Raw genomic sequence first — 21148 nt, forward strand, 5'->3', positions numbered from 1 at the left:
GGAAGCCCCCGCCGCGTGCCCTTTGAACCGGGAAGTCCTCACGGAGGCCTGGGCGGACTCGGTTTGAATGAAATCCGGCTGATTCACGGCGGCCTGGGCTGAGGCGGCGCGGCCGGAGAGGGCTCCGACCGCAGGTGAGGGCCCGGCGGGGCGGGGGCCCTCCTCACAGGGACCCTCGGGGGCTCGGTACCGCCTCTGTGGGCCTCGCTGCGGCCGTGGGGCGGCCTCAGCGTGGCGAGAGTGGGGCCCTCCGGGAGTGGGCCCGAGTCCCCGGCAAGGAGGCGGGTGGTGGGGACGGGAGCGGCGCCGTCGCCACCCCAGGCAGGGCTGGTAGTCCCGTGGGAGTGGTTTAGTCCCCGTGGGGCAGCGGGCCGGTCGGGGAGCGCGGGGCCGGCGGTGCCCGCTCGCCTTTGTGCTGGTTGCGCTCGAAGAAAGTTTGGGCGCTTTCGGACCGCGGCGGGGCCGCCGACAGGCGGGGCGAAGAGGCAGTCGGGCCCTGGGGAGCGGTGCAGGGGGTGGCCCGCCGCCGGAGCGGGCCGCAAGGGCCTCGGCGCCTCACGGGCCCAGCGCGGCCCTGCCGCCTTCCCGGCCGAGAGGAGCGGCCGTGTTTACCTTCGGCAGCGCCTGGCTTGGGGCCGCTTCCCGTCCCGTGTGTCGGGACGCCGAGCGTCGCAGCGCCAGTTTGTCCTCCGGGCAGCAGCGGTCGGTTTCCCATCAGAGGGGACTTCGGGGACTGAAACGCTGCTGCTGCTTCTGGAGTGAAGCGTTGGGGCCATCCCCAGCAGTGCAGGGCTCGAGTTTATTATGGAGTGGGAGGGAAGCGAGGGGAAAGCGCTGGCCGGGATGCGTGAAGGACAAGGAATCTTTAATCTGTGTAAGGAAAGATGAAGTAGAATTAAGTAGAAAAGGAGTGATAATCGAAACTAACGGCACTGTTTCTAGTGTGCAGCGGAGTTAAGAATCGTTTTCAGAACAAGTTTATGTGATATAGTGGGATACTTGTAAACAGTTGACAAATCTGAGTGTGTGCTGATGTCATCTCTTAAAAGTTATACTTGTTTCCGGTACATTAGAAAACCAGGAAAAACCGCAAGGATTGAGATTGACTTTTTAAAAAAAGTTTTATGCAAATTTATTTGAAAGTTGTACATAGCTGAAAAGGTACTAAGCGAGCTGAAAAGTCTGAGAGGTTAGTATTAATCTTAAAGCTTTCACCCCCTGTGAGCCTAAGGTGTACTCTCTGCCTTGGATGTAGGGAGTACACTTGGAAGAAGATGCTGCTGAGAAGAGCACTGTTTGTGAGTTTGTGTTATGGGAACAAGGAAAAGATTTATGTTTGTGAAGAAATTCAGAAATTGGCTTGCAAACAAATTGCTTCTGAACCACTTAGCATGACCTTGATCAACTAGGTTTTGCCTGTAGCTTAGTAGGAAGTTTGTGACCCTTCAGATGTCATAACATCGGGGATATTGATTTGATGTCTATGGTTAAGAAAGTGAGAAGTTAGAGCATACTTCAAAGTTAAGATTAAATAATACCAAAACACTGATAGGTTTGTAAACTTTCTGGAAATTGACTCAGTTTTGACAGGTGTTGTGGATTGTATACAAACAGTAGCTACAACTCTCTCCTAAGGTCTGGGATGATGGGAAAGGACAGGTGGTTAGGATACCCTGAATAATACAAAGATGGTGTGATGAGTACTTGCTGGAGTTGGTGACAGGGGGATGGTTCCACAATAGTTGTGTGTCTACCCCACCTTCTGCAGATTTCAAATAAATTAATATTTTATATACAGCATAAAATTAAAATTAATTTTGTGGGTTTCTGCAGTGGTGTGATTTGTTAATGAATCTTCCCTTACCTGTAAGTTTGGTGTGGATATACTGAAGTAGCTTTAGAGTAGTCTGCTTATGTCTGGATTGCTTTAGTAATCACAGTTCAGCAATAAATGCAGTAGAATTAGATTTACTGTGTTTCTGGAAATCAGAAAGCAGACCCTGTGAAGCTTAACCTGCCTACTTTCTAGTCCAGCTCAGGTCTATTGAGTTTCAGGTTTATACAGTCCAGAAACATTGGGTTTACGGAGCTGAGTACATTATGGAAGCAAAATAGTCGTGTAGCTGTGACCTTGCACTACTGGGACTGCATTCATTCACAACATGGTTAATCTGTAGTTTTAATGAACAGATTACTGAGACTTGATGGTGATATTTTTTTTTTTTAATGTTTTTCTCTTTTCATAAAAATTTATAGGAAGATAGACTTCCCTCCACCCCATTGTCGCATTTGGAGTGTCTGTTCTGGTTCAGGTTTCTTTCATTTTGTATTTGCTGACTTTACCTGCAGTGAGTTTTTGTTCTTTTTTTGGTGAAATGATGTTTCTCTGCAAAATGCAGTTCCTCAACTAATTTACATTTGTAGCTGTTTGTCATCCCTAGTGAAGTTGAAATTGTTATAGTTGCAGCAAAAACTTTAAACCATGTTTTTAGTTGCTGTTAATAAAATTGTTAATCCATCTGCTATGTGGAACTTCTCAAAAAGTGCTTATACAAAGCTTAGTATGTAGTCTCAGGGGGAGAAACTGAGTTCCCAGAGATGAAAAGATTTGCATGAAGTCACTCAGTGTACAAATTGCAGAGTGTAAACTGCCATCACCTGAGTGTAGCCTGGTACTCCCCCCACAAATAGGGCAGTTTAGTAACAGTGTTTTCTCTTCCATGTGTATTGAAGCTGATTTTGACTTTTTTTTTTTTACCAACTCGAGAGTTGTCAGTTCAGGAGAACCCTCTTTTGTTGAGGGATTGCATCATGAAGTGTTAATACTAGATCAAAATAGTGCACTGTAGTGTGAAACTCAAGTGTCTCATGCAAATAGATACAGTAATTTAAGACTGTTTCAAGTTGATTTCGAAATACCTGCTGAAACATGTCAAATATAAATATACCTATACATATATTTGTTTATCATGCATTTATATAATTTCATCCCTATGTTACCTAAGGAAAAATGTTTATTTAAAGTCAGCATTCAAGTCAACATTTAAGTGTCTTGAAAATAATAATCAACAACTGAATGATGAACCAGAGTTCTCCAAATGAACAGCTCTTGCCAATCACTGCAGTTGCCTAACAGTAGTATTCTGCACAAATACCAGACAGGGTTTTTTTTAAAAAAAAATGTTTTCATATTGGTTTTGAGATGCTCTGTGTATACTTCCACTGCATTATTAATAACCATAGACTTTTCCCTTTTGAGGCCAGGACATTTAAAAGAAAATTGCATTGATGGAGGTTTGAGTTTTTTGAATACCAACTTATGACCAAGGTTTTTTGGCTGATGCATTTCAATCATGGAGATACACAAGCAGAGAAGTTACTTAAATTTTTTATAGCCATCATATTGATTTCTATGAGTGTATGTCATCCAACTCCTGCAGTGCCTCAAAATGCAAATTCACTATGATTTTAACTGGCTGGCTGCAATTTTCTGATATGGATATATGGTACATGTACTCACTTCCCCAAAGCCTCACTTTAAACAGAGATTGTTAATTCTTCCTTGCAGACACAAGGAAATATTACCAAAGTACTTATTGCTGACTTCAGAAGGAAAGGAGGTGAGATTTACTATGAACTGTTTGCTTATTTTTCTCTGGTTTTTTATATATATACTTACAGATACATGTGTGTCTATATAGGGAAAAAACAGGTAACTGCAGAATCAAAGCTAGCCTTTTGCACTTTGCAGAAGAGGTGGGAAAAATTCTCAACTATAGGTTACCATGTGCTGTGGGAACCAGCAAAGATCACAGAGATCTATTTCTTTAATATCCTTGGGGGAAGTGGTGAAGGGAAAGGAAGATACCCGGATGGCTAAAAGTGAATTAAGTTGTAGCTCTGAAGCCCACTTGAAAGTTGGTTGCGGTTCTGTTGCAGCCTGTGCTAATGTAACTGCTGGCTGTTGTGGTCCTGTCTCATCTGATCTCCCCTGGATCATTTTCTTGTGCAAAGCTGGCAGAAATGTAGCAACTCTTCTCCTGACTTAGTGGAATTCCACCCAACATGTCAGCACTGAGAAACTCTGACTTGTTTTTTATCTGCTAACTTTCCAGGAAGATTAAGACATCTTCCTTTGCTGTTGTACTTCTGTCATAGTTTAACCCCAGCCAGCAACTAGGACCATGCAGCTGCTTGCTCACTTTTCCACCCTTCTCAGTGGAATAGGAAGAAGAATAGGAGAAATAAGGAAAAATCAAGAGTTGAGATAAAGACTGTTTAATAGGACAGCTATGGAAGAGGAAATAGAATATACAAAATGAGTGATGCACAATGCAATTGCTCACCCCCCGGTAATTGATGCCCAGCCATTTCCCAAGCAGCAATTTCCACCTGTCTGTCCCATCCAGCTCTCCCAGTTTATATACTGAATGTGATATCATATGGTATGGAATATCCTTGTGGCAACTTTGAGTCAGCTGTCCTGGCTATGTCCCCTTCCAGCTTCTTGGGTACTCCTCTTATTCTTGTTGTCCGGAAGCTGCTGACTTCTCATAGCGGCCTGCTTAGTAACAACTAAAATATTAAGTGTGTTATCAACATTATTCTCATCCTAAATCCAAACAGCAGCACTAGATTGGCTGCTAGTAAGAAGATTAACTCTAACCTAGCTGAAACCAGGACAACTTCCTTGAGATAAGGTTCAGAAGGGTATCTGTTAAATCATCTCAGTTACTTAAAAAAAGGAAAGAAAAAAAAAAACCCACAACAAAAAGCAAACAAACAAACAAAAAAATACCCAAACCCCCAAAAACGCCACCAGAAAAAAACAAAGACATTCTTTGGGCAGAGAGTGCTTTGACATGAATGTCTTCCGGAGTCTGGATTAGCGTTAGAAGCAATCAGCTCTTCCGAGACCTCTTTTTCTGTTACACCAAGACAACTGTTTCTGGGATGCAGTGTGAATCCTCTCAGAGAAGTGAACAGGGTTAAACCCAACATTTTTGTTAGCCTATCAGTTTACTGCAGGGCTGCACAAATGGCTGTCCTGGCAGTACTGAAAAAGCAGCATCAAGTTGGTAAGCAGCAGCAGCAGCTTCCCCACTGCTCCTTATGTTACCATTGACATTGAAAAAAATGTCTATCAAATCATGGCCACAGATCATTTCACAGATCTGTTTTAAAACACTGCATTACAAATGATTGAGGGGATGCAGTTAGTGGGCAGTGTTCTCTGGGACGAGGATAAAACGACTTTTAACTCCTAAACTGAATGTGCAGCAGCCTTTCTTAACCTGAATTCAGGCAAACCTAAAGGTCTCTGAGTTTCCCAGTTACACCAACTGCTCTTGCAGAAATAGACAAGAAAACTCTCTGTGCTTGCAGACTGCTCTTTGCCTTTGTGCTTGACAAAATCTTCTAAAATAGTAATATAGGACCATAGTTTCAGTTTCTAACAGCATGTTAAATTATTGATTAGCTTAAATTGTTTAAATGGGTTATTAAAGTATTTTATTCTTCCATGTCATTTTGAGAAACTTGGAAACTTTTTTCAGTGTTACAGATATTTAGGCAAGATATGGCATGTACCGCTTCCAGGGATTATATGATACAAGCAAAAAAAAAACCAACCAAGCATTATTTGGGTTATTCTTCAGTGGTGCTTTGTCCTTTTATAGGTCATCAATGTAAAACTTCTTTTTACATGTGCTACTGTTTCTAAATTTTACTGGGTTTCTGCCCTTCCCCTCCTCTCTATTTCCTTCTGTAGGAAAGAGACCTATTGGCGTCATATTTATAGTCAGAAAGTGGGAGCTGCTGCTGAGTTTGTCTGTGATCACCTCTTGCTGAGCACCAGGTTAGAAATGCATATTTGCTTTATTTGTAAATGCTAAAGTTATCTTAATTAAGGTCTAAAAATTTTGCTCAAGCTGTTTTAAGGTTTACAAAAGCATTATTTCGTAAGCAGAATTTATGGCTGAAATAATATTTGGGCACAGTGGATTAATAAAAATTAGTTTTCATTTGGATCGCTAACTTAAATTCTTCAGATGTTTATACAGAGTAAACAAATATGTTTAGGTCTAAATATACTATAACCTACTAAAATACTTCCATTTACAAATAAGAAAGTGAAGTATTAGTTGCCAAAACCCTAACCAAAGTCAAGCCATGGAGCTAGTGAAATAATTTCCAGTACACCTAGATTTTCTCTGTGCTACTGTCTTGAGAATCTGAACATCTTCAGTTCAGTGGCTAGTCTGTGATAGCTGAGAAATGTTACATCCCTCCAGTTCTGTAAGACAATGAGATTTTGTTTTTCCAAAACCTGGAAAGTTACTGTTTTAAAGTTAGATTAGACTAGTTACACAAACTGATTATTTATCAGCATAACTTTAAAATACGCTTTTATAAATGAGGTACTGTTCTCTTTGGTTAGATAATGGAATAAATTATGTAAATAAAATATTAATGATCTAGAAATACCTAGTACTTTTCACTTGCTAAAGTGAAATAAGATTTGTTACTCAGTATTATTTCTTAAATATAGGTAGGTAATACACCTCATCAGCTTACGGAAGTTGCTGTAGTTGCAGGAAAGGCCAAGTCTTATGGTTACCAATCTTAGAGACTAAGACTTTCTTTAAATAAATGTACAACCATGATTGATTAAAATCATAATTTTGGTAGTTTAAATCTACTTCTCAGCTATTTTTCAGCCCTCATTAGTGTCATGAAAGATGAATCATTGTGGGTTTCAATAGAGGAGTATATACCACAGAGGGGTAAAATGAAATTTAGTTGGTGTTAATTTGTACTTGTGACTGCTTTGTTGGAGCCACTTACCATGTGCTTACATAATAGCTTTAAACAGCAACTTAACCTTTCTGTGGAAATTCTATGGCTTGATTTGGAATTTATTGTAGTTCAGGACAGGAAACTATATACAGTTTGTGTGCAGCTTTTGCCTGTAATAAAGAAACTTGGTTTCAATGGATGTCTGGAAATGTAACCTTTGATGCTTTAATAAACTACTTTTTAATTCATATAGAGCCAAAGTAGCTTTAAGAAAGTACTTATTGTTGAGACTGAGGTTGTTGGGTTTGCATGTTTTACAGAGGGAAGGTAATGAGTCAAATGAAGCTAACTAGGAAAGTGAAATTAGCAAATAGAGCAAGTGTTACTGATTCATGTGTCTTAAAATATTGTTGTTTGAAATGAGCGTAATTCCATACATGATTAAGAGTTAAATAATCTTGTCTAGTGATAGGCTTAAATGCTGCCTCTGTGTGTGTTAACAAGAAGCTTAAAATACTTGTTTTAAACTTAGGCTGAAATAAAGCCTATTAGTATCTAGCCAGTAAAAATATTAGCAGATTTCAGAGGGAATAATGAAATTACATTTACCTTCAACATAAGACTTTTTTATTTTTAATACACAAAGCAAATTCATCTCTTATGGTAAGTTCAAAGTTCTTTTGCATAATCAATTTTAAAAGAAAGTCCTTAAATTGATATTCTTAATGCAGTCTGCTGAAATTATGTATATAATTCTCTAAAGTGTAATGTAACATCCATTGAGAGAATTAATGTATTTTGGAAATGCCATACTTGCTCTTCTCAATTGCTTTTATATCATCTGAATGTGCTTTACTGTGTTGTATTAAAACTTGTGTAATTACGATCATAGTTTCTGAGGCTTTACTTTGTATCTTCTGTTTCACAAATAAAATGGCCAGTAAAATCTACTAATTTCTGTAAGCCTCGTAACTGGCTTGATTTGATGAAAGCAGTGATTTAAAAAGTAATATTCAGTAGTTTTTGTTTATTTTTTTCACTTAGTTTTGTTGTATAAAAGCTAAGAAGTTGAAAAAGCCAAGTAAACACAATAAAGGTCTGTTACAGCTGGGACAGAACCCGTACTTACATACCCACAATTAAATAGTAGATTGCTTTTCAACAGTAGAAAGTGAATTAACTGCAGACAAGTAAACATGAGTGTAATTTTTTTTTTTGTTTGGTACCTTAACAGTTCTTATTCCTGGAGATCACCTATTTGAAAGTTGGAAGATAGAAAAGTGTTTGTTTGGTTTTTTTTTTTAAGTAACAAGTTAGTTACATTTATTGGAATAATCTTACACTAAAGCAATGGCACGTGCAACACTGGAAATGTATTAAATGACTGTACTGTCACTAATGTTCTAACTATATACACATTAAATGTTTACTTTACAGTATTTCTTTTAGTATAATGAGTTCATTAAAAAAAAGCTTTTGATGCTAATTCAGAGATCCATAATCTGCTCAGTGTCTTTCATATGTAGTTTTGATGGTAACTGACAAGCTGTAAGTTAATTAGCGCAGAACTTACTAATGAGGATGCTAAAATCTTACTTTCACGTTTTTATTGATGCTTTCTGAATAAATTGGAGTAAACTTGATTGTATATCTAATAAGTTTTAGGCACTTCCTGCATGTAGGTGCTGTTCTTAAGCGACAAAAATCTCCCAATTAACTGAATGATAGGAAAGTTTTGAAAAGTTTGACAAGAATGCTTGTCTTCAGAAATGGGGATAACCCAAAACCAAAGCAGTAAAACAAGGTCTGTTAATTAGCATGGAAGACAGCTTCTTGAATTAATATGTGGTGTTAATTAACAGGAAGTCTGATGTTGTGTTGTAATTACCACCAATATTTTTGACATACTGAGTGACTGAAGGTGAATTATATAGATAGCAATTTAGTAAACACTTCAGAGCTTGGAAAAATTTTTCCTTTGTTTCTGTTTTTCTAGAAATATGGATAGACTTCTGCGACTTGGAGGAGGTATGCCTGGGCTGGGACAGGTTAGTATACAGCTTACCAATATCTTCTCTTAATATTAATCAATTCTGGAATATTACTTTTATTATATCCAAAAGCAGCATCAAAAAAACAGAGTTCATATTAGCATCTCTAGAGTCAGGGATTGTTATGTAAGTGTATGCAAATCATAGTTACAGCCTCACTGTGGTTTTTTTTTTGTCAATATGAACTCTTGTGTTGGCACTGAGTTTACAGAATGTTTATAAACTTTTCATTTGGTGTCTGAACACTTTAAAGTTTGGATTGAAAAGCATTGGAAACACAGAATAAAATTTAAAAAATCAATTTCCAATAATATGGATCTTCAGAACATGAAGATTGTTCTAAATGGCTGAGCATGACCACTTGCCCCTTTATAAATGATATATTTCAGTCTTTAAATCATTATATGATACTGAAGTGTATGTAAATTTCAGGAGGTAATTTGAGTTGAATTTATCACTTGCAGGTAGTTGTAGCCACCTATGAGTGTGTGTTATTGTGTCTTGTCTTGTTTGCTTTGTCCTCACTTCTGTAACTGCCTAAAGCAAAAAGGCCTACCTGACGACTCTCCTGCTCTAGTGGGAGACCTACACACAGTGAACAGCTTTTCCTAACACTGGAGCAAGTCCTAGAGCTTTTTCCCTTGGCCAGTTGGTGTGGCCAGCAGTCTTCAAAAACTAAACTAAGCTAATCTTATTACATTGTGCTGAATACTGTGGATACAGGGGAAAAAAAAAAAATTAGGAACTTCTTTGTCTGAGGCTTGTAGGAAGAATTATTTCCTTAAGGAAAGGGCTCTAGTGTAACTTCCTTTGTAGTCTTCGCCGGCTGCAGTAGCTGACCTTTCTCTGCTTTCCTCATCTGCCTCTGGGGCTCTGTTCTAAATTGGGAATCCAGACTCTTGTTGTTCTGGAGGAATCAGTTCTGTTTGTCTTAGGCTTCATGGCGTGTGTGTGTGTTTGCTTCTGGGATGACTGAAATCACTAAACTGACAGCTTCTTTTGGTTGCATGTAGTGTGTTTATGTCCAGTATAATTGGGAAAGGAGTGGTTTAATACTGAAGCATTTGGTGAAATATTGTAAGCTGATTTACAGCCTCTAGGTGTTTTGCCAAATAAGTTGTAACTTTTGGTGCATAATTTTTTTCCTTTTTATAGCTAAAATTCTATTCACGCTCTCTTAGTGAATCTTCAAGCAGCCCTCAGTTATTTTTAGTTTCACTTTCTTAAACAGTTATTTCTCTTGTTCCTCGGAGCTGCCAGCCTGCTTCATGACTCTTCATTTTTTTAACATCTGCGCAGTCTAATCACTCAAGCTTTCACTTCTTAGGCCTCTCTGAACTTGACGCATATCAAAGCTGTTTTTCAGATTTACAGTTAACTCTCTCTGCTGCTTTCTGAATTTCTCAGCTTTAACTTAAGTCTTGCTAGAAAATTGTGGCAGACAATAGAACATAACATTCAGAAGAAGCTCGCTGAGCTCCTCTGGCAGCTTTGGCCTGCAAAGCTGCTCTGTGTTTGTTTAAATATGGAATTGTCTCTTAAATGAATTGATGAGTATGTGTTGGATTAAAAAAAAAAAGGTGGAAAACTGAATTGCTCTTTATGCAAGTTGCTGGTTTTACTCAGTGTCTTGATTATGTTTGTAGTCTTTTGGTTTATTGAATCAGCAGGAAGACTTTTCAAAAAGAATCATTTTATAATCTTAAAATATGGTGTTTCAATAGGCCTTCAAAACTCACTTCTGTTCTGAATATTGATTGATAGATAATTGAGGCTGATAGATGATCCAGAGTGAATCTGATGGCTTTGAGGTGGGAGAAATCAGATATTTCTGGGACGTACATTGTCCAGCTAGAAAGTAAACAAAGTTATTACCATTCATTTGCACCAGACTGTTCTAAACACTGTATAAAGCTTTTTGTTTTTCTTATTACTGTGTCACTGTTGTTCTGTCTTTGGTTTTGCTTTTAAGGTTGAACATAGTAAAAACATCTGACTGAGTCATTCTTGCTAACACAAGAATCATCTGTGGGTATAGTCTCATAGAAAAAGAGAAGCATTTTCAAAGTAATTTTATAACTCAAATTGGGAATTTTTTTTCTTGTAGCTAGGGCTTCACTTTGAAAGAGGACTGCATCACATAAGGTCTGCTAACAGTCTGTTTGATTTGCTTTGTAACTAATGTTCAAGTAACAGCAAATGCTTGGTCAGCACAGCTCCTATTTGATCTCTGCCAAGTAATTCTTTCTCACTGACTTGCTGTAGCTTCTTCAACAGCAGTTACTTGGCTCTTTCCCCTTGGTAAAAGCACCTCTTCTGTTTATTGTCGTCTTTGGGTTTTTTTGTTTGTTTGTTTTTCTTCATTTCCAAACTCAAATATGTTGTCCCAAGTGCTCTTTGGATTCATGTTTTTACAACTTTGTTTTCAAGTCTTTTAGTGTCTTGTATTCCACTTGAAAACTGCTTTCAGTGAATTAATGGTTCTTCTGTTTTCTTACTACTATAGAGTGGCTGATTGGCTTTCGGTGGTGGCTGGTGCTAAATTATATTGACCCTAAGCCTGTCTTCATATGGCTAATGAACAAATCCTTAAGGAGGTGATCATAAAGTGATATTTCAAAATTCAACTTTCCCTCCAGTGACTTCTGGCTTAGAAATTTTAAGCCATTTTCGCTCTCTTAGTCTTAGATGGACAAGAACTGTCTTCATGGGGCAGCAGGTGGACAAGAGAGTAGGTGAGGGAGTCTGATAGCTTTTGCCATCACTGAAGTCATCCACAGTATTTTCCAGTAGTGAGCTTGGTCGTTAACTTTGTGTTCTTTGTATGGGAAGGTACCTAGGTTTAGTTTGAAGTTGATGCCATAAATAAGACCTTTGCAACACTCCTTCATGCAAAAATTTTTATGTCTTACATGCTTGGTATTGTAGGCATTTAAGTTTCTGCTCTCATGATGTATGTGTAAGAACAATGAGTGATTCGAGCTTTTTTAAAAAGATGTGGGGGAATGGTTGAAGTTTGAAAGTGTTGTGAAGTCCCAAACAAAAAGCTTATTACCTTAATTTCCTTTCTGTAGTTCATGGGAGTTCAGATTTTGGCAATGCCCTTGTTTTGCTTCTCTTATATGGTGTCCTCTGCCCCTTGTCATGTGTTTTTTTGTTGTTGTTGTTGTTGTTTTTTTATTATCTTCACTTTCCTGGTTAATTCTTTTCCGTCTCTCCCTGTTCATCCCCTTGGAATACTGCCTACCACAGAATTTCACTAGTGATTTAGTACTTCACTTTGCATTGTACATTTGCTGCAGACAAATTAACAGGCTTTGTGGGGTATAAAGAGCATTCTACTTATGTAGCAGGCAGGAATTTGGAGCAACACACCTCTTCATTCTGTACACAGAACTATTGTTTGCTAGTGAAATCAGTTTCACATATGCCTCTATTAGGCAATCCTACTGGAAATGTTCAGGAGTGTGAGCAAATAAAGTGCATTTTTAGCAGAGCTCTCTCTCCCTAACACTTTCAGAACAATAATCCGAGCTATACAAGTTCTTGTCCATGCTAACGCATCCTGTCTATTTTTCTAAATCCAGATGTGATTGGAAGCAGTGAAATAATTAATGACACTTTTTAAATGGCGTTGAAGTAATTTTTTTATTACTTGATGCATTTTTTTTAAAAATATTTTTTTACATTGCTCTGTTGATGCAGACAACTGTTCTAGTGCAATAAGTCGAAAAGAAAACTGATTCTGTATTTCTGAATTAACATATTTGATGGCAGAGGAAAAGGGAAAAAATCCAAATGGGAAGGGAGGGAGAGACAGAGAAGTGACCTGTGTCTTATAAGGAGTGTTTACACCTTGACTTGGAATATAGAAAATAGAAGTGCAGATAGCTATTTTATTTGAATAATGGACTTGCCAATTAGCCATCAAGTGCTTCCATCTGTGAAATAGTTGATCAGATGGGTTAGCTGGGATGTTTCCAGATTAGGGCATTGTAAATGGCACTTGAAAACTGTCACTTTGATTATGAGGTTTCAAGCATTGCACTGCTTGATGCTGTGGAACCTTTTTCCCTCATATTATCATGGTTTTTTAGAACATGCTGATCCCATTTAGTAAATCTGTGGCACCGTGGGAACTTGGGAGACCTGCCACTGATCTAAAGTTCTGTTTCATCTGCTGATCTAGCCAGGATGGTTATTAGAAAAGAGCACTACTGGCTCGGTATTTTGGGGGGCTTCAGAATAAGAGTTGGTAATCTGGCAGGCAAAGGAGGGTCAGGCTTAGTGTAGATCATTCCCAATTAACAATTAAATGCAAGTTTCCTTGAGTTACTTTGTTTAGTTGATGTGTCCCTTGAAGTAAATGAGGTGGTCTGGTTGGCTAATCTGCATCCTGAGATTCCCTATGTTAAAAAAAAAACACAAAAAAACCCCAAACCCTAAAAACCCAACCAGAAAAAAAACCTCAACATCTTGAAAATTCTTTTGGTTAATTGATTCTTGAAACAGGGTAGGTTTTAGTTTGAAGGGTGCAAATGCATAGTCTTTAATGAATTGCTTTTTCCTTTGGAAAGCTGTAGAGTGTTTTGGGGTCTTGGTATCTGTTGCACTTGTATGACTTCTTGCTTCCTGTGTCTCCTGGGTGTATTTGCTTTATCTGGTTTGAATTGTGGTGATATGCTATTGTCTACTTTTCACATGTATTTGAAGCTTCAGATACTCCTTTTGAGAATAGTCTACCAGGGGAGTAAATCTCAATTATAGCTCTTTAAATTGTGCATAATTTCTGTGCCATTGCTTCTGAGACATTTTCCAGCAAAGTTCTCAAGTACTAAGAATGTTAGTATTTCTAGAATTCTAACATACCTCCCAGTAGGTGAGATGGTGTCCAATTTGGGTGGGTTATTCCAGTTCTACTTTTTTTTTCCCCAGAAGGTATCAACCCATTTAAAGAGTAGAAGAACTTTCTTGGTGACAAACATTTTTCATTCATTAAAAATGTCCATCATCAACTCCTATGAAGTTAAGTTAGAAGTTCAAAAGATGTAATAGTTTGCCTGTGAGATGTAATTGATTGCCTGTGAGACTTTCTATTGCCTGTAGAAAGTCTCAGTGTCAGTTTATATATCCAGAATACATGATGTTGTTTTATGGAGAAAAAAACAACACCTTAGATACACTAAACTTTGCTTTCATTGACTGGGATGAGTATTTTAATGCATTACTCAGTGTTTCAACACAAGGCTGTTCAACTGAAAGCTTCATATAAAATTTAGAGTACCAATGGGGCCTGGGTGTGCTTACACCGGAGGTGATGGTATCTTCATGGGTAGTGGAGGTTTATTTGAAAGTTGTTTGGGCTTGTTAAAGGCTCGGTATAGTTTTCTACATTTGAAACACAGTTGAGTGATTGTAATGTGATTTATATGCAAAAGTGCTAATGGGAGAGGGGGAGAGAAACATGCTAGAATTGGGTTTAGGAACAGTCCTATCATTGTACTTACAACACATTATGTACTTTGTGTTATAAAAACTGCCTTAAAGTAGGATGGGCTACACTATCATAAACAAAACTAAAAATAATAAAGCTAGTGGGTTGTGCTTGAGCATTGTCAGTTTCCTCTGAAATATTATTTTCCTGTAAACTCTGGAGACCATTTTTAGCTGTCTCCTCTTGGTCTCAGATCTTAAACTTCCTTATTTCTAATAATTAGGTAATTAGCTTTGCTCTCCTCAATTTAATTGCCAGTGTAGTCCGGCCGACTTACCCCAGAAGACACAAAGGAGTTTGGACAAGGAAATGAGTGTAGCCATAATAAGAAAGAACAGGGAAAAAGCCTAAACAAGCAGATATCTTTGCCTTTTGCATTACACCTGTTCATTTGAAATGTTCATTTCTGTAAGCAGGAAACAGGCTCCTTACACTGATCAATTTACTTCTCTTAGAAATTGTTTCTTCTTTCAGAAATCCCCTACTATTGAATATTAAGTTGCAGTGCTACTATACAGCACCTCTGAACAAGGGCTTCTGTTTTCTTCCTGTGGTGTAAAAGAATCCTCCTTAGATTTTCCTGGAAGTTTGAAGTGTTCTTCTTGCATTAATAGTGGTGTGTGGTTTATTGGTTTTGTTTTTAAAAAGTGTTACAACTGACCTTCCTGCATATTGCCACTGAATTTCTCAGTTCACCTGCTTGTGTCCTGAGGACCACCTCTTCACAACAGAGAGCATGTAAGCATATAGAACGTGGTGCATTCTTTTATGTATTGAGTAAATCCCTTTTAGCTGCTCTGCTGCACAAAGTGTATTTTTAGGGTGACCTCAGACAGCACCCCCTGAGGGGTACCTTTGCTTTCTTGGCAGAACTGTCTAGAATAAGGTAATTAAAAATCTGCATTAGAGGAAGATTTCTGGAGGCAGACAAAATGTATAAATGGTGACTCGTTATTTGTCTTGAGGCTCATTTCTAAATCCCAATACCTTCTGTAATGATGATGGGAGTAGATAATGGGTTAGTCTTGGTTTTATTCTGGAGTGAAACTTACCTTTGTATTTTCTGGATTTTCTTTTCTTGCAGTAGCTTGAAGTTGGGAGAAAATAGTAGTTCTTTTTGAAAACATGTACAGTGTTACTGAGGAGTTGGTTTGTGTCCATGATCCTATGGCTTTTTGCTAACCACAACGTTGGCATAGAATTGCAGAATGGTTTGGGTTGGAAGGGACCTTTAAAGGTCATCTAGTCCAAATTGTCCTTATGCTTGATAATGAGGAATATTAATTGCAGTGATGCAGCATACCTTCCCTTGCTTTTTGCATGTCTCAGTTAATTTGTAGGTTGTATGAGGTAAAGAGAAAGGAAACACTAGAACCAGGAAAGATTACACTTAAGTGGCCATTTCATGCAATGGCTGTGTTGGGAACATTGCAGCAAGTCCAACTATTGCAAATTGTGTCAAGGTGGTATATGTAAATAACTTCACATCATGAATACATGTTAATATTGGGTAATACACATCTATTTCTAGAAAAAATTAGATGAGTAGAATGACTTTCTGTAAAGCGCATCTTACTAAAAAATTAAGCTTATCTGACCTCAAAATAAATTCAACTAGCATACCAGCCAGATCCTGATAAATATATTTTTTTCCTTAGTAAACTTTAAGCTTCAGTCTTAAAGAATATTTTCAATGGTAGTATTGAAAAACAGGAATGCTGTTTTTTATAAAAGACCTTTTTGCCAATTTGGGGCAATTAGATGAGCAAAACACATTACATTCTACAGGTATATGGGAAATCCTGCATGTGCCCATGTTGGTGGATTACTATACTTCTGTGAAACTCGTAGTGGTGCAAGAAAGATTCCTGGCAGATGGATAGGATAGAAACATAAGCTAAGTCTTTGTGGCTTCTTTTCTTTTTTTATTTTCTTTAACTATAAGTCTAGCCAGGTTCTCTGTGGTGTATCCCAGTGAATTAGAGATTATTTTTGTTTGAAGTTCTGCTTAATTAAAAAAAAAAAGCCAAGTGATGGAAACAAGCCAAACAAACAGGAAAGGTACGAAGTAAAGTTTTGGCTCTGCACTGAGGAGGTGTTTGCAAACTGGTGTTCCCAACCCATTTAACCAACTGCTCAAAGCTATACAAAGTTCTGTGTTCTGTAATTTTGGTTTCTGAAGAGAAGCGGAGATGGGAGACATTGTATATTTCAAGTCCATCTATATTGCTGTTTATGGAGTTCTGTTGTAAATGTGAACCTGGATAAACTTTTTTTAGGAGACAGGATTTTGTAGAACATACTGAGGCTTTTTTTTTAATCTAGCCTGTTAAGGTTTTTTGGCAGATATTTTTAATTTAAAGTAGCAATTGATGCCATAATATTTCCTCAGTATCTCTACTCCATTTTGGAGGCTATGAGACTGTCTACGAGACTAAACATATTACTACAATTTTTATTTCATCTGACATATGGTGTAACAAGACAATGTGATCCTTTCAGAAATCTAGGCTGTTTGTTGAGACTTATGGTATTTTGTGGTCTGTTATGTATGCTTGATTATAATTGGTATAAAAATGGGCCTAAACATACAAACTGTTTAGACATAATGCTAGCTTCAAAATATAATCCTGTTGATGTGGAACTAACTGTAAAATTGTGTGTACTAGCTTGAAAATTGCAATAAAATTTCAAATTGCTACTAATTAGCATGTGATTCACAGTGCAAAATAATGTATTTTTCCCTTTTTATGAACTCTGTGGCTTTTCTTTTTATGAACTGGATCATTTTCTGTGTCATGACTGATCATGTTAACTTCCTGTACTGCAGAGAATGCAGTAGATGGCTTCTGGTGCTTGTCATGACAATGTTGCTAGAACCATTGAGGTCGGGAATATGGCTTACGGCCTTCACCCCTTTCACTCATGGAATACAAGTTGGCATTTTCTGTAAGTGTATTGTCTCTGCACAGGAAAAATTGTTCCACAATCACAATTTTGTTTAGATATTTAGGCTTAGTAATGTGTGAAAAGCACTATGCTGATCTAAGAAATCTTATATTTCTTTGTCACTATATCATCAGGTTATACCACTTACTGACAAAGGGGAAGTCGAGAAGAGCAGTGGTACTCTGGTGAACTTTTAAGGTCTTTTTATTATCACTAATACCACTGCCACTTCAACACACTTGCTCAAGTTTGTGTCCTCTCTGCAGGTAGTATTCTGTAATGGTTTTTTCCTCTCATACAAAGCTATAGGCACACCATTGGGTTTTAACTCCACAAAATAATAGTTTCAAGCTCACTTTAAATGCCCAATCTTCACACACATCCTTTAGTTATTGTTTAATAATGATTGTCATTGCATTTATGCCCCAGTTGCCCTCTCCCCACACCCCATAAATGTCATGATTATCTGAAACACTTCTTTTGGAGGACGTAGAGAAGGGAAGTGAAGAAAAAATGAGGGGTGAACGGGTGAATAGTTTTTAAATTCAAAAGTAATGCAAGTTCTTTCTGTCTTGGTTTTTTGTTTTTTTTTTAGTTAATCTTTCTCAATTGTCTTGAGATATAACAGCTGAAAATATGTACTGAAAGGGTTAAGTCGGCATGAAAGAATTCATTTCCACTTTAATGACCTAGCCTTGCTGGGTTAGGACGATGGGGAACATGCTTCTGACTTGTACTCCTATTGCCAATTAACACCTCCTATAACAGGTTGCCTCAGCTAGTCATTGAAGCAGAGGCAGTAGAAATAGTTTACATGCAGCTTGTTTTTCACACTAGTTGTTTAATACTCGCAAAATTAAACTATTAAAAGGTTCTTTCTTAGCTTACTGGGAAAGAAATAAACACTACAGCAGACAGTGTTCGCTTGTGTGTCCTATATTTATGTTTAAATTGTTGTCCAATTGCAAAAAAAAAAGCAGTAATGATTGTAGCTGTCCTTGTATTTTACACAGAAATATGTTGTTTAGTGCAATAAAGCTAAGATTTGCTCTACAGTGCTTTAGTTCACTGCCTTTTTATTACAGTTGCTTCTGCAAAATGGGATTTCTTTGTTGAAATGGCTATATTGTATTTCAAAATGATCTTTTGTGCTATTAACATGACACCAGAGCAGTGTTTGAGATCCATTTAAACAATAGACAGTGCCTCAGTTTGTGGAATTTCTCAATTGCTTGTATAATTAATTGAGTCCACTTTCTGTACCTATTTGAATAAATATAAAATAGTACAAATAAAGAGCAGTGCTCTAAAATGTCACTTTAGTTCACATTTAATCAGCAGGTATTTTAATAACATAATAAAATTGGCTAAATAATTGATACCAGTTCACACTAAGAGAAAGGTGGAGTAATATACCTAAAAGTGTTAACAAATTTGCTAAAAGGCCTGAGTAGATAACACTTTGAGGCGTTAGTTTTTATCCTGTTAGAATGGCAAATGCCTTTAACACTTCATCAACAAGGGCTGCCCAAGTAAAGGGCTGCTTTTTATATTGGATCGCTCTCACTGTTTGAAACAAAAATAGTATCATGCACAATTTAATATTACAGTGTAATCTGTTCATAACTTGAACATGATTCTTTTTCCATTGTGAGTCTTACTGAAAAAAATAAAGCAAAAGTGTATTTTAATAGTGGTAACTTCATTTTATCAATTATTGTTGAAACTGGGATTCTGCCACTCTAAACAAAAACAAAACCAGAGTTTGGTTGGGTTTTATGAGATGTCTGGTCATCAGGCAGCTCATTTCGTTGACTGACAACATGTATAGTTGATTCAGAAGAAACGCCCATTTTCAGTAAGTAGCACAATAACAGTATTTTTTTAGAACATTTTTTGAATTTTAATAATTACTGTATCCAGCTTATACAGTAATGCCTGGGAAAGAATGTTGAATATTCATTGCAGTTTCCAAACCCCTTTTTTTCCAGTTCCCCAAGAAATTATACTATAAATCTGTGGGCAGGCAGAATGAAGGCAGCATTCACTGTTTGCGGTGAGATGGACAGTCTTCCAAAGCTCTGTGCAGTGGGAGAACTATATGACCTTCTTTGAATACCGTAATGTCACCAAAAGCACCAGCAGATCTTTTGCGTTACAGACACAAATGCTTTCTTGTTTGGGTTTCTGACACTAGTTAATTTAATTTGGTGCTCTGTTTCATAAGGATGGTGCTCCTTTGTTAAAGTTGGCAGGCAGTGAAGTTTATGAACAGTGATAATAGCACATGCTGTGGAGGGTCAGCGTAAAATACTTTGCCTCCATGTAGAGATTAGCTAATAAAGTCTTTCTTCCTTTTTGCTTCATGAAAGAAATGCATAAACTTCTGTGGAAGACTAGCAGAAACAGGCCAAAGAAATCTCAAAATGTGTAACCTGTAGCAAGCTCCCACATACTGTGTAAGTAGCACACAGAAGCGGCGGCTGTCACTCCAAGACTCTGTGAGATTATCAGCCATTTATGAAAGAGGAAGTGGGCAGAGATGGAAGTAAATTGGATCCAGTTTCCCAATGCCTGAGTCTTTTTCAAATGGCCAAATAAACTACTTGAAAAACCCAAGATGTATTCTGTTGTTCTTATCTGTTAAATGTTTAAAAGTTTTACGCTAAGAATTTGATGAACTTCGGGTTTATAATTTTCTGTATATGCTAGTTTATCTTTGGTATAAAACTAATGTGAAATTAAATCCATTGTAAAGGTAGATTCTGGACAGGTTTTGACCTATGGATCCTTTTCTCTTCAAAATTCCAGAATCAGTACATCAGAATCACTTCAGAACTCTTGAGCAGTTCATTCTAATCTATATGCAAAACAAGGAATATTAACATGAAAATTAATACATATAATTGGTACAGTGCAGTGAGTTGTTTCCTTTTCTCATAATTTAGCTAATAATTGTAATGAGTGAGGAGAACAGAGCAGACTCAAAGAAGTCTTCACAAAAGAAGTGTCTGTGACTATGGGAAAAACTTGGTATGTGCTGTATTTTAGAAGACGACTGAGAATCAATAAACCTAAATTATATTTGCATACTATACTATCATTAGCTAATCTTTAAGTATTCAGGTAAATTGGTTGAACTGCTGGAGAAGAGTGGAAGCTAATCTTTAATACCTTCGCTATCTCAGGCATATGCTTAAAGTGAAAAAGTGATGCCTACAGTTAGTATCTCCTAACTCTTAGTGTAGTCACTTACACGTATATTTAAACTCACATTTAGTGGGCAAAATCATTCACAATGAATACTATGGCTTAAAAAACCCCACAAAAACCAACAAACCAAATGTACTAAGCAAGTTGATTTACACCAATGGAGCATTTCTTTATGAAGAAGCAACATTTCCTATACTGAAAAGGAATTGTTGGCTATGAGTGGTGGCAGCTGGAAAGAGAACTTCAACATAACTTTTGAAAACAGGAACTCTTTTATGTCATAGAATGCCTAAAGGATAGATAAAGTGTAATCCCTCTTCTGACCAAGGTGAACAAGCATTTGTAAGCTTCAAGAAATGCAGAAATAAAAGAAGGAAAGATTAGGAATGAGTATAGGAACTAAAGTAGGGTAAGACCCTTCCTACCTTTTCTTTAACTAAAGGTAATTCAGTTACCTTGTTACAGAAAGAAAATGTTACAATGTTTGTCTACTCAGTTGAATCTACTGACTGATTTTAAAATGGGAAAGTTATGAAGAATAATTAAACTCTTACAAGTTGTGAACACGGGTGCCTACCGAGGGGATAGAGAGGTGATTAATGCCTCCTCAGCTGCAGGAAGGGTGTCGGTGTTACCTGGCATC

General features: G+C 37.5%; 1 protein-coding gene across 3 annotated transcripts in view; it reads left to right on the plus strand.

The window, feature by feature from the left end:
* Position 1: 1 nt before the first annotated feature.
* Positions 2 to 21148, plus strand: part of PSMD14 (proteasome 26S subunit, non-ATPase 14) — a 48494-nt gene continuing 27347 nt past the window's right edge. Inside the window, exons 1-4 of one of the 3 annotated variants that reach the window (XM_014954636.1) lie at positions 24 to 134; positions 3569 to 3620; positions 5771 to 5857; positions 8795 to 8846. In XM_014954636.1, coding sequence (XP_014810122.1) covers positions 8799 to 8846 — 48 coding nt within the window. In that variant the 5' untranslated portion in view covers positions 24 to 134; positions 3569 to 3620; positions 5771 to 5857; positions 8795 to 8798. Of the gene's footprint in view, positions 135 to 3568; positions 3621 to 5770; positions 5858 to 8794; positions 8847 to 21148 lie in introns of all 3 variants that reach the window. The other 2 variants (XM_014954637.1, XM_014954638.1) reach the window with 2 other exon arrangements.

Source organism: Calidris pugnax, unplaced genomic scaffold, assembly GCF_001431845.1.
Source record: "Calidris pugnax isolate Ruff unplaced genomic scaffold, ASM143184v1 scaffold103, whole genome shotgun sequence".
Classification (NCBI taxonomy): domain Eukaryota; kingdom Metazoa; phylum Chordata; class Aves; order Charadriiformes; family Scolopacidae; genus Calidris; species Calidris pugnax.